Source organism: Notamacropus eugenii, chromosome 1, assembly GCF_028372415.1.
Source record: "Notamacropus eugenii isolate mMacEug1 chromosome 1, mMacEug1.pri_v2, whole genome shotgun sequence".
NCBI lineage: Eukaryota > Metazoa > Chordata > Mammalia > Diprotodontia > Macropodidae > Notamacropus > Notamacropus eugenii.
The window spans coordinates 494,426,138-494,439,939 of record NC_092872.1 but is presented as its reverse complement, the minus strand read 5'-3'; the positions used below and the strand labels follow the sequence as shown (position 1 = coordinate 494,439,939).

General features: G+C 38.6%; 1 protein-coding gene across 5 annotated transcripts in view; it reads right to left on the bottom strand.

Moving 5' to 3' along the window:
• Positions 1 to 13,802, bottom strand: part of PNPLA7 (patatin like domain 7, lysophospholipase) — a 216,904-nt gene that overhangs the window by 189,922 nt on the left and 13,180 nt on the right. For 4 of the 5 annotated variants that reach the window (XM_072633166.1, XM_072633168.1, XM_072633169.1 and 1 more), the window contains 4 exons: positions 9,366 to 9,525; positions 7,803 to 7,883; positions 582 to 710; positions 58 to 138 (listed from right to left, as the gene is read on the bottom strand). In XM_072633166.1, the coding sequence (XP_072489267.1) occupies positions 58 to 138; positions 582 to 710; positions 7,803 to 7,883; positions 9,366 to 9,525 (451 nt within the window). The remainder of the gene's footprint in view (positions 1 to 57; positions 139 to 581; positions 711 to 7,802; positions 7,884 to 9,365; positions 9,526 to 13,802) is intronic. The other variant, XM_072633167.1, reaches the window with a different exon arrangement.

Sequence of the window (13,802 nt, the reverse complement as noted above, 5' to 3'; positions counted from 1 at the left end):
AGATTATCAAGCTGGGGAGTGGGATCTGATGTACAAGGGAGGAACTTTTCTACTTACAGCATTGAAGAGTTCAGTAGTAAGACCTAAATAATTGTGTAGAGACAGGAAGGTCACCCTCTGCAGCCGCACCATTATGATCTGATAGGACAGAAACAACATAAGGCTCAAAATTCCTCAGATACTCACCTCTGGGACAGATGTGTACAGAAGGTCCATGGAGATTTTTCCAAGTATCCACAGTGCTCTTGACTCAGCATCTCATCTCCTGTCACGCCCCTCTCCTACACCATTTGCCAATCAAACCTCAGACTATTCCCTCCAGTTCCTAAGACCCCACCTCCCATTTCTCAAGCTATTCCCAGCCTCTCTCATATATTCCTATAGCCCCAACCTTCAGTCTTGCTGATGGATTTGGGTCCTTCAATTTCTTGAGAACAAAAATAAAGTGGATGCTGGTACCACTTGTCAGCCAAGCTGATCATCAGACCTGAAAACACTCCCAAAAAGTTCCTACAAAGGGAAACCTTGGAGTGATGTCAGGAATCTTCCAGTAGAAGAAAAGAACATAAAATTTGACCCACCTGTACTATCCTTACCAAGGTCTCAGGGTATTTCTCAAAGACACCTTGGAAAGCAGCAGCTGGAAGCTTTAAAATAGTGGATGGCATTGCTGCCCTGGCAGAGACAGTTTTATATGGAGCTTCATGGCCCTGCAACAGAAGATGAATGAGATGAATAACTGTTGTGCATTCATCAGTAACAGAAAGTCTGTGAGAAGTGATGAGGCCCTGGATGAGGATGCTGACCACAGCAGGCGAGAACAGCAGATGGCTCTAAGGGCTGGTGAGCTATGTGGGGAGATGAGGGGGACTCCAAGGTTTCGGACCTGAGTGGTCCTAAAGGATGTGATGCCCTCAAGAGAAACAGAGAAGCTGAGACTAGAGATAGGTGTGGGGGAAAAGATGATAAAGGCTGTATGTAGGCTACAACAGTATCATTTTTATCATTGTATGCCCAGTGCCAAGCACAGTGGAGTGAACACAGCACGTGCTTTATAAATACTGGCTGACTGAAGAAAAGCAACTTTCCTCTGAACTTTTCTGGCAACTCATACAACAGGAGGCCCTCAAGCAGCATAAGGGGGCTCACCCACCACTGGCTAGGCCTGATTCCTGGGAGGAAATGGGACTATTGAGGTTAGGAACCCAGGTCTCTAAACATCCACCAGTCCTTACTCTAGTCTATATCAACTTCCTGAACTGTAGGTGATCAGCCCAGCCAAAGAGAAATGAGAATTGACACTTGCCAGGACAAGCTCTTCAGTTTACTCTTCCAAACAAAGCATGAGTCATCATGAGTCAAGAAATGGCAAACCTAAATGGAGAGCCCAGGACCAGAGAAAGCCAAAAGACTTCAGGATTAGGATATTAAGAGAATAAGGTGAGGTCAGAGCCCTAGACTGAGTTTTCAATCAGGCCTTTGTTTCTATTATTTAAATGGGAGTTACCAAGAAATCAAAGACAAGCCAACCAAACAAATTCACATTTCCTTCTCCCTAGCACCAAACACACTAGACCTATCATATTACTCAAAGATATTAGCTCAAACAGCTCACGTAAGTGGAAGGGGTTCTTTAATAAACAGAACTGGAATATATTTTAATAGCATATTATATTATGCCACATCCATGGAATTCCCACTAAAACCAACTGGTTCCCAATTATCTTGACATTTCCCCCCCCAAACATAGTTAATGATTCGTTCCTATTATAGGACTCTCTTCAGAATGCTTTGTCAATTGCAAACTCTGAAAGCTGAACAATAGAGATCTTATTCAGTATAAATTCTGATCAAAATAATGGAATTCATAAATGTTTTTCATTCACTTACTATTAGCTAGGTCTTTTTTTTTTAACTATAAAACACCTTAGACTGGGAAAAATTGTCTTCTAAGAAAAAAATGAAAGGATCTACAATCTATATCTCATGAAAAACAGGAAGTCATTTCACAGTGGACCCATTAGCTACCTGTTAAAAGCCCATTATCAAGGGCTTTGATTGTTCCAAAGGACCAAAATTTAATCCAGTTGAGGACTTTATCCTCTCCTTGTATAAGTCTTACATGATCATATAAAGATTCCAGAAACCCTATTCAAAGCATCCTCTCTTTGACAACAGTAAAACAAAAACCCTCTGGCTTTATGTGTCTCTGGACTTTGCACAAGTACTTGCTGGTTACTGAAAATGGATTTACAAACTAAAAATTATGATTCCAGCAAGAGAGTTTAGAACATTCATTTCTGTGCTTTAAATACCAGATTCCTATCATTTTATCTGACTCTTTTTAAATAGACTGAAATACTAATTACTTTCCCCTCTTCACACCCAAAACAAACACCAAGTTTTTAAAACAGATTCAGAGTTAAACACAAAAGCTCTCTATGAGGTAATGATAAAGAAACAAAGCAACCTACCTAAATCAGAATTCTGTTCCTAGAACAAGAAAAAAATAGTGTAAAGGAAAGGGGAAGAAGGAAAGAAGATAACATTAACCCCTTAGAAACTCTGATAAAAAATAGCTCACACACATTTAATTTCCAAATCTACTGATTACTTTGGTTGAAAAAAAATATTCCAACCAAAACATTAATGTTTTGTGAGACAAGTGATGATATCCTTCAAAACGCTCAATTAATCACAACATAGTATATTTTTCCACTCAAATGTCACCCCATAAATTTTTCCCTCCCACTACACTAAGAAAAAGATCTATTCTTGTTGCTGAGCAAGTGGAATCACTGCTGACACTGTGACAAGACATCATCACAACAGGCTGGGAAGGGAATGAATATTCCCAGACAGATTGATTTCTAAAGCTCAAAGTTAATTTAAGAGCTCGTGTAATAACTGCCACTCCCAGCTGCACAACTCATATTACAGGTCAAGCATCATCCATTATGTTCTTTATAACAAATGAGGTTTCATAAAGAAAGACCCAAGAGGGAAGGTAAAGATCTACTCCAGAATAAGGAACAACAAAGAATAAACTCCCTTCTTAGCTTATTCATAAAGTTGACTGTTTATAATAGACAGAGGTTTTGTCCTCTTTGCAAAATATTTTCAAAATAAGGTACTACTCCCTTTTGGGCCTGCCTCACTTCTACTTATTTCCCTTCAACTTGTAATTCTCTGCTTTTCTGGTCACACCAATAGAAATCCCACAAACTGATAAATAAATAAACATTTATTAAGTGCTTACTATGTACCAGGTATTATAATAATCAAAAAGGATGCAAAAAGAGGCAAAAGACAGTCCCTACTCTCAAGGAGCTTATGATCTAATGGGGAAGACAACATGCAAACACACACATGTATATATGTAAATATGTATGTGTTATACATACACAATATATATGTATAATACACACATATATAAAGCAATCAAATATAGGATAAATAGAAAATAAGTAGAAAAGGGAAAGCACTGGAATTAAGAGGAGTTAGGGAAAGCTTCTTGTAAAAGGTGAGATTACAGCTGGAACTTAAAGGAAGCTAAGGAGGCCAGCAGTTGGAATGGAGGAGAACATTCCAGACATGGAGGACAGCCTGAGAGAATGTCCACAGCCAAGAGATGGAGTATCTCGTTCATGGAGCAGTTAGGAGGCCAATGTCACTGGATCGAAGGGTATATGGTAGGGAATTATCATATTTTACTGCATAATCATCCCAGATCTTACATCAATCTTTTTGCAAAAAAGTGGCATGCAACCATTATGCGAAGTTAAAAAAAAGGAAAAGGAAAGAAGTTGTGTCAGTATTACTTAAAAATCATTTATTACTAAACTGTCTTTGGTACATGATTAATTTACACAGAATACTCCTGAATATACATTAAAATTGGGAAGATGCTGGTCATACCATATCACATGAATTAATCATATCTCCTGTTCAACTGCTCCCCTTGCACCCAAAGCTCCTCATTGGGTTGAGTGACAATACCAGTAGTACTGCACCACTCTAAACAAACCATGCAAGTCAGCTTTTGGAAATATACTGACAATGCATGTGGGCTGAAAATTTCTAGACTTGCAGATTGCAACGTGCAGGAGACAAATGCATATCCATATGCCACTGGTGAATATATTGCTGCTCTGTCAATTTTTGGACTGAAGAAAAAAAAGAGTGCAACGATTATTCACTGGACATGATTATGCAGTGAAATACAGCAGGTGCAAGAAGACTGGAAAGACAGAAAGGGGCTAGATTATGAAGGGCTTTAAATGCCAAACAGAAGAGTTTCTATTCAATCCTGGAGGTACTGACTACGTCATAAGCAAGACTTGAATCCAATTCTACCTGACTCCAAAACCAACCCACTATCCATTATTCCACACTACTTCCAAAGCCTCAACTTACTACCTTACTTTACTACTGAAAACCTGGCTAGAGTTCGTTGACGAAAGAAATTCCATCTAACCTTTATTCCAAATTCCAGTAATACCACTATGTACCCATGAACTTTCAGTGACTGCTGGCCTGCAAGGTATTCAGCAACCAACCAAAATAATTCCCAGCAAAGGAATACAAATTATGAACTTCCCCTCTCTTAGACTTGAGATGTATTAGTGAAATAAAGAAATCTAAAAATCAATGATTAGTTTTATGGTGTAACTTCTCTGCTTTCAATGGGTGATTTATTTTTACCTACTGAAAGGTTAAAATACATAAGGCATACACAAGGTTTTGAAATTCTAAGCAAAGTTCAGATCTGAGTCTCCTCTCTAAAAAGCAGAGCCTGATAAACACTCCTTATGAACCAGGTCTCCAAATATCATAGCTAGCTTTAAGGGTAGGATAAATAAGATTATTGGGTCAGGGGAAGCTAAGGGCAGTCTCAAAAGCTTAAAAACATTTTAAAGAGACTGTAGAATTAAAATCGTCCAACCTACAATAAAAGAGACCAAGGCAGAGCTCTGAGCCGACGCTTTATTAAAAGGTCCATGGTCCCCTCTAATAGCATGGACCTCACACCTTCCTCATCATCTGAGATGCTCCCTTCTTCTAGACCCTTATTTTTTGAGGTTTGGTACCTGAATATTCTAAAGAGGCTATATAAAATACAGAGTCCCATAGGTTGATAGATCTTGCTTTGAAGGTCAAAAAATGATGCATCAGCTAGAAATGGTATGTTGGGAATTGGGGGGAGGTGTAGAGGGTCTCAGAATGGGTGAAGCATGGGGCATCTCCACTAAGTGGTCATAAGATGGTCACCTGCTCATATTGGACAAGAGAGAATGAATGGTCAGGAGGCACAAAAATAAGCTGGGGGCCTTTACATGTCATTGAGTCACCTCTACCATGTTGAGCTTGGTCACCATAACAAAGATAAATGGAGTGCAGGGCCTCTAGTTAGATTCCTATGATTAAGCCAAGTGAACTTACATTCTGCAGTTCACAGCTTTGGGGCTGAATATACAGAATTTATAATCACTACTCCTATGGAAGCATATCAAATTGATTAATACTGACTGGAGCAGAGTTAAGGGTCCAATGAATTATTTCTCATATTGGCACAGTGAACATAAGATAGATATTCCCAACAGAAAGCAAAATCCACAAGATACTCCCGTTAAGGAGAGGTGAAAATTGTGTAATAGAAAACTGTCAACAGGACAAAATACCAACTGAGATGCCTAAACAAAGGCCATAATATTAGGTGGAAGAAAAGTAGCTAAAATAATAAATGTAGAAAATTCTACCCTTTAAGAAAACCAGATAAACATCAGGCTTAAAATGATCTACCAGAATATATTGCCAAGTACTTTCTCTGAGCAAGAGTATCAAGAAATTCGAAGATAAACCTTGGATATGAAGCTTGTCAGATTGATTCTTATCATCTCCCAATGAAGAAGATCTCCAACATTTTGAAGAAACCATACATGTCTCACTGACCTATTAACCTCCATTGTGGTTAATAGAATCTACCTTAATGGTCATGTTGGGCAGGAGTTGCTGTCTCTATCCTATACCCATTGTACCTCTTTCATTTAGTTCCTTAAGTTCAATTTAGGAAAAGATCTCTATCTTCATATCCCCTCCACATATTCACAAGCCTATGTCTCCTATCATCCCCATTACTCTTAATCTCAAATCCAAAGTATTAAACCAAACCAACCCCCACAAAATTTCTGCCAACTACTCTAATTTTAGACAGTCCATTTAAAAATAGTTAATCATTAAGTATTCAGCTTTGCCTTCCCCCCCAAAAAAACACCCCTCAGACATAGATTATACTTTTAACACTAGTCAAGTGTCTTACAATAACATGCCAGGGTCATAAGGAGGGCCAAATGAGAGGCAACATGGAGTAGTGCTACATTTCAAATCAGGAAAGACTTCGTTTCAAATCCTGGTTCCTCTGTTTATTTGGCTTTGAGAAGATGAGCAATTCACTTAACCCTTCTAAACCTCAGTTTCCTCATCAGCAAAACAGGGAAAACTCTACTTGCACAGTAGAGTTGTAAGAAATCTCATAGACAGGTTGTAAGAAAAATGCTTTATAAACTTTAAAAGACTACATATATATGAGCTGCTGGTATTATTTAAAGGGAGTATGGTATGGTGAAAAAGGGGTAGATCCAGTGTCATATGAGTTGGGTTTAAATCCTGCCTTTGAAGCAAAAAGGCTATTGTATAACCTTTATAAGTCACTTAACCACTCAGAATACCAAGGCAGCCCACAAGTTGCAGCATACTTGGCTAAATTAGAGGCACTGATAGAAAGTGTCCTCACCAAGAGCTCCCTACATCAATGCAATCAAGTCAAGATAAAATATATTTTATATCAATATTATAATGTACATGAAAAAGCACAATATTGGAATACTGGAGACAACAGAAGAGAGGCAGGCAGTGTGGCACGCTGGAGAGAGAACTGGACTCAGAATCTTGATGGCCTCAAGTCCTGCCACTGACAAATACTGACTCAACGACTCAGGGTTAAGTTCCTTAATCTCTCAGTGCTGTAGACAACTCCCTAAGACTCCATGTTGCACAGAAAGGGCCCACCTACAGTGGCAGAGTGAGCTTTTTCCTCTGGGAGTTCTTCATGCCAACGAAATCACAGTCTAGTCTCTAGCCTATGATTCTAGAAAATGCCAGTAAGAGAGTGCTAATTCAAAGTGTAAATCCCACTAAAAGAAAAACTGAAGAACTGCCTCTAAATAGGAAATAAGCACAAGATACCCTTAAATACTGATTTATGTAGTCTGTTAATTCCTTAATCTGCATAAGAATCAGGATCTAATTAGAATATCCCAGCTTAGAGTAACATTATGAATTCTGATATGACACAGATTTCTGATTGCTTGACTGCATTCTTGCCAAGATTATCACAGCTTCTGAGAACTACCTTGAAGCTGTTTAAGGTGAATTTAGGTGAAAGTTCCTCAGGGCTCAGCTCAGAGTAATGATAAAGATGTAACCTCTGACAGGAAGGTTAAATACACAGTTGTCATTTCAAATGCCTAACTCTGCTTAAATGTACTGTCAACATTATCTTCAAAGATAGTGACTGCTCTTCTACTGCACTGAAAAATAAGGGTTAATTCTACTTCTAAACTCGTCTCATATCATACTACTAAGAGGAATGATGACTTACTAAGAAGTAAGTTCTAAAGCCTAGCCATCCTCCAATACAGATGTACCAAGTAGCATGGATGAAATGAGGGCTTCAAGACTGGTACACAGGGACACGCAGAACTAGACACTGGGACAACGGGCATCCAAGAGAAAAGACTCACGGTGATGACATCCAAGATGCTGAGGAGGCTATGGATACTGTCTCCGGCCAGGACTTCTTTCACCGTTACTTCGGTACCATCCTGCAGACAGAAAGCAGATAGGGATGAACTTGTCCAATACAGACACCTGCTGGAAAACTGACTTTGCATAAAACCTTTTTATGCCAGAGTTCCCAGCTAACTTGGCAGACAAAACTCTAGTGCCAGCTCACATCCTTTCACTCCAAATCACTGTAACAGAACAGCTGGAGATAAGGAGACATAGCAACCTATGCCCTGGCCAAGGTAATTGTCATTGTAATCATCCAAAAATGGGGCAGTGGCTAGGGTGTGCCAAAGTGCACAGAGCCAGATGGATGTGCTTCCCCAGGGCATGTCACTGAACCTCAGTTTGTCTCACTTTCCTCATCTGTAAAATAAGAATAAAAATAGAATCTACTTCCCAGAGATGTTGTAAGAATCAAAAAAGTCAATAACTATAAAGCACTTAGCACAGTGCCTGGAATATAGTAAGTGCTATACACATGGCTGCTATGATTAGCTGTTATTATTGCAAGCTGGAAAGAAGAGTAAAGCAGGGTGCTGAATCCAGATCAGCATAAACACTCCAAACCCATGGCTCCATCTAAATGCTCAAATCTGATGTAAAAAAGAAGCAGCACAGGGTAGTTGAATTTGGAATCAAAAGACCTGGGTGCAAATCCCAGCTCTGCTATTTCTTAGTCATATGATCTTAGGTAAGTACCTTCAGTGTACAAGCTTCAGTTTAACACTTTTGTGAAATGGGCAGGCCTGGCTAGAGAGCCTGCTCTAAATCTGTGATCCTGAGTCTGTGCTAGTGTTTTTGGCTTTGAACATAAAAGACTAAAATCATTTCAGAAAACAATGAAAAAGAATACTTTAATGCTCTGTATGGTCCAAATTCCCACCCCCTGGGAGAAGTTTGTCTGAGTTCAACATTTCCACACTCCCTAGACTCACTTCCATAAGGCAGAAGCAATAACTTTCAGTCTTTATGGGGAAATTGCTAGTAAAAACCTAACAGGTTCATATGGAGTCCTCAGAAACTGATTCCAGGGAAACGGACTCAGTAGCAGCCAAGCTCCAGTCTCAGAACACTTGTAAGGAAACTCTAACATAGTATACTTACAGTAAACTATACTGGTTTCTTTAGGCTAGAATGAGGAGACTCCCTCACTAATAATTACATGCTGGTTTCACATCGGCTGAACCACAAATTGTGAAAAGTTTTTTAAGGAATAAATCTGTTCATTCAGGGAAGCATATTCTATGCAGAGCACTCCAAAAACAAGTCATCTTAAGTCAAAGGATCCATCTTCTTAAATGACACACAGATTACAAACCCACAGATTATAAACTCACTAAAGGAAGGGGCTATGTCTTATAATAATAATGTTACGTGTTAGTAACTCAAAAAATACACGTTTTTAAAAAAAAAAATTAGGGCCCTCTTGGCATACAAATAAATAAACTCAAGGTTTGAAACTTGTAACTGCATACTCTCTAGCCTCACCACAAATACTGGCCAGTGGACATTCTTACAATTTCCTGAATTCGAACTTCCAGTTTCCCATCCTGCACCACATAAATGCTGTTGTCAAGATCTCCAGGACGGAAGATGTACTCTCCTTCATGTAACTGCACAAAAACCATATGTTTGCAGAGTTCCAGAAACAGTGGCTTCTCAAAGTGGCCCAGGACCCTGTGAGAAGAAAACAGAGATCTCTTACTGAGGAATTATATCAGAAGAGGAAGAAGGAAGGAAGGGATAGGCTTTGTAAGGATAAGCGTTGTGCTAAAGGGAGAAAAAAATAATAAAGCCTGCAATATTGCAACCAATATTCAGCGTCCTTGAGAAAATGGATTTTCATGAGGCTCAACAGGTCATGAGGTCATGAGGTCAATAGGTCATCACTTTCATGAGGTCAACATAGAGCAGGTACCCAAGAAAAGATCTGAAAAGATAATCCCAAAGACCTAAAATGACTAAATAGACATTTCCATATGCTTTTAATTTCCATAAACTCAAAAAACTAAGAAACCATTACAATAAAGTTCTGGACCAGCCCCATGAAAAAACAGCACTCCACAGATCACAAGCTAGAGCAGAGAAGATGAAAAAAAGTGCTTACATTCCAACATTAAATTAGGGCCTGTCAAAAGTGGAGGCCAGGAGGGAGGGGGAGAAAATTTAAGACTTATGAAAGTAACTGTTGAAAACTGAAAACAAATAAATTAATTTTTAAAAAAGTGGAGGCCAGATTTACTGACTTCTGACCCATTTAAAGATCCAACTTTACTCTAAATGTAATGAGAAAGACTAAGAGTTAGGAGCACACATGGAAATATTAAGTGTATATAAAGAAGGAATAATGAGAAATAAAGCAGATTAATAAACCACACTTCTGCTAGAAAATAATCCCACTACACCCAGCAGAAATTCCTAGTCATTATAAGCAGAGTATACTTGAGGACAATAGCAAATGATGACACAACTAGGACAAAAACGTGGCAGGACCCAGGGCAGAACTTATTTCTGAAACACAACTCTGTATCCAAGAATCAACCACAAACCCGACATAGTCCAAACGAGAAAGACAATTTAAAGACCTTGTGTCTACGCAATAGATAATAAAATGATAATAAAAACTAAGATTTCTATGGCACTTACTATGTGCCAGGCACAGAGCTAACACTTTACAATTACTATCTCATATGATCCTCATAAAAACCCTGGGAAACTAGTGCTATCATCCTCTCCCTTTTACAGATGAGAAAACTGAGGCGGACAGAAGTGAAGTGAATTGTCTGGAGTCACATAGCACACACATAGTGCATGAGATTGGATTTGAGTTTAAGTGTTCCTGCCCCTAGTCTGGCACTCTATCCACTGTGTCACCTAGCTGCCTCATTCACTGATATTACTGACTCCATTTTTTAGAACTGATGGTGTTTGTGAAAAAGGCTGTCATCTGTGTCGAGCTGCACTTTGATCTAGGATTAATACTCTACACAAACAACTGAGCCTTTGGTAATGATCATGATTACTAGTAATAAAATAATAACAATGGTAGCTTTTACATAATGCTTTAAAGTTTACAAAGTGCTTTACAAAGTATTATTTCATTTTTGGTCTATTGCAAAAGACCAAAAAAGGCCCATTTCTTTCTCCAGGTATCAAACACTGCTGCTAACATGACATGTTTTCTAATGGTTTACTAAGAAAACGCCAGAGAACTGACAAAGAAACTGAGACAACAACTTCAGTAATGTATAAGGACACACACAAAAAAAATCTATAGCATTTCTACAAGGCAATTATAAAATCCAGGAGGAAATAACAGAGAGAGAAATCACATCAAAAAAATACCTACAATACCTACAACCTCCTTTGAGGTTCACTTCATTCATGTTCTTTACTCTGTTCTAATCCTTATTTGCAATAATCATAAAAGATCATGAAGCAAGGCACCCTTAAGACTTCTATAAACAATTATAAAACACTGATGAAAGAAATAAAGAATGTTTAATAATTGGACAGATGTTCATTATTTATGGTTAGGCCATGCCAATATATTAATAATGATAATACCATTTAAATTAATTTATAGATTTCGCATTATGCCAATCAAACTACTCCGACAATACTTTATAATGAAAAAAAGAATGGAGGGGAAATAACACCTACAAACCTCAAACCACATTATAAAGCAGTAATCACCCAAACTATTTGGTACACGTTATAAAATATGAAGGTAGACCAATGGAACAGACAAGAAAAACAATAATCAAAAATAATTGAGAATCTTAATTGGTGAGGAAAAGATGAGGAGGGAGAGAATTCAGAACTCAAATTGTGTAAAAAATGAATGCTAAAAATAAAAAAAAAGAATAAATTGGAAAATACTGAACACTATGTAATTATGATGACTAGATTTGTTCCTGGAGAAGAGATGAAAAAAATGCACCTCCTGCATGGGTGGCAGGGAAGGCTATGGGTACACCAGACTGCACATCCTGTCACACACAGTCAATGTATCTTAGCTGATTTGGTTAGACTACTCTTTTTCTGTCCCTTTTTAAAGCTCTGTTACAGAGGATGGGTCATTGAATAGAGAAGGAGGGGAAAGATACATTTTAAAATGAAGGTGATATAAAAGGAAAGATCTAAACACACACACACACACACACACACATCTATCTCCACAGGAACCTAAAATAATCTTTGTATTTGCTCACTTAAAGGTCATGAATAATATAATTGCCAATTCCAATGGCCTTTTTTCAGTTCTCATACTTTCTGATCTTTGCAACACCTGACAATGATGACCATTCCTGCTACTGAATAAAAATATACCTTCCTCATAAATACAAATATTTATGTGTGTATGTATATATGTGTGTACACATATATTATGTGTGTACATATATATATACAAATATATGTATATATGTGTACACACACACACACACACACACACACACACACACACACACACACACCCTCCCTTGGCTTCCAGGACAATACACACTCTTGAGTCTCTTTCTACCTTCTTAATTCCACTCCCCCTCTAAATTCTTTACTGCTCCCATGACACCTTGGGATGAGGTTCCCAAAGGTTCAAAGTGTGATTCCAGGACAAATGAATGGACTAAACAACTACTTTACTCTTCCTCTGCCACCTAAGTTTCACAACTATAAGAACCTAGCTATCTGGACCCCAGAAGCAGTGAGGGTCCCCCTTGATTCTGTGCTCAGGCATCCAGGACCCTAAAAATCAGGTAGTCTTTCTTTCAGACATGACAAAGCCCTGACCAAGGAAGATGGAAGGTGCACACCCTGCTCCTAATTTACTTCTATTTGACTATTCATTTGAAACCATTACTCAGCAACCTTTCCTCCTCTGAGGTTCACTCTATCCATGTTTAACAACTCTATCCAAATCCTTATTTGCAGTAATTTTCTAGCCCTTCAGTCATTCTTCCTCTTTTCACAAGGAGTTCAGTGTCTGACTTTCTTTCCATCCCAATCCCCTGTTTTGTACTTAGGAATTTAAATATACATTTTGATGCCCTCCTCAGAGACTCTGGTCTCTTAGTTCACCAACCTTCTAAATTCCTCCACTCTTTACATCATCCTAGTCACACAAAGGACAGTCATATCCTTCATCTCATCATCGTATACAACTGATCGAACTCCAAGATCCCAGAGATTCTAAGTTCCCCTTGCCAATTACAGCCTCGTTTCCTTCTAATCTGGCAACACCTGACAATGTGGAGGACTATTGCTACTAGATAAAGATACACCTCCCAGGGCTTCTAAGATAATATACATCGTGTCCCAGCCTTCTGTCTCTCTACCTCATGATTCCTTCTCAACTGTACCCTAACAGATACCTCTGGTATAACAGAAAGAGTCCTAGACTTGGAATTAGAGGTTCAAATCTAAGCTTTGCCACTTTTGACTTAGGGGACCTTGAGCAAATCATTTAACATCTCTGGGCACCAGTTTTCTTGCTTGTAAAATGAAAAAGTTAGACTAGATGATGTTGACCTTAAAGGTCCCATGAAGGTCTAATTGTTTGACCCCTTGCCCTCTTGTCCTAGCACCACTCATGCCCTGCCAAATCCAAGCCACCATCCACCTTCTGTGCTCCTATTCATCTCTTCCTGAAAGCTCTTGGAGAAAATCATGCCAGTCAGTCCCAATAGGCCATCAGGACTGCATGCCAATCTTTTTATTCATTCCTGATTGAAAGTAACACTTCTCATAGAAGCTATTCCAAATCTTCTTCTCTCATCAACTTCCTCCATTGTCTATTCCCTCTTCCTTCTCAGCAGAGAATCTCATCTTCTACTTTACCAAAAAAAAAAAAAATCAAGGTCATTGCAAGCTCCCTCTCTCCCTTATTCTACACCTCAAAACTCCTCTTCCTCATCCTGAATTCTCTCCTTCTCTGGTCCTTCTTACCAAAGCCA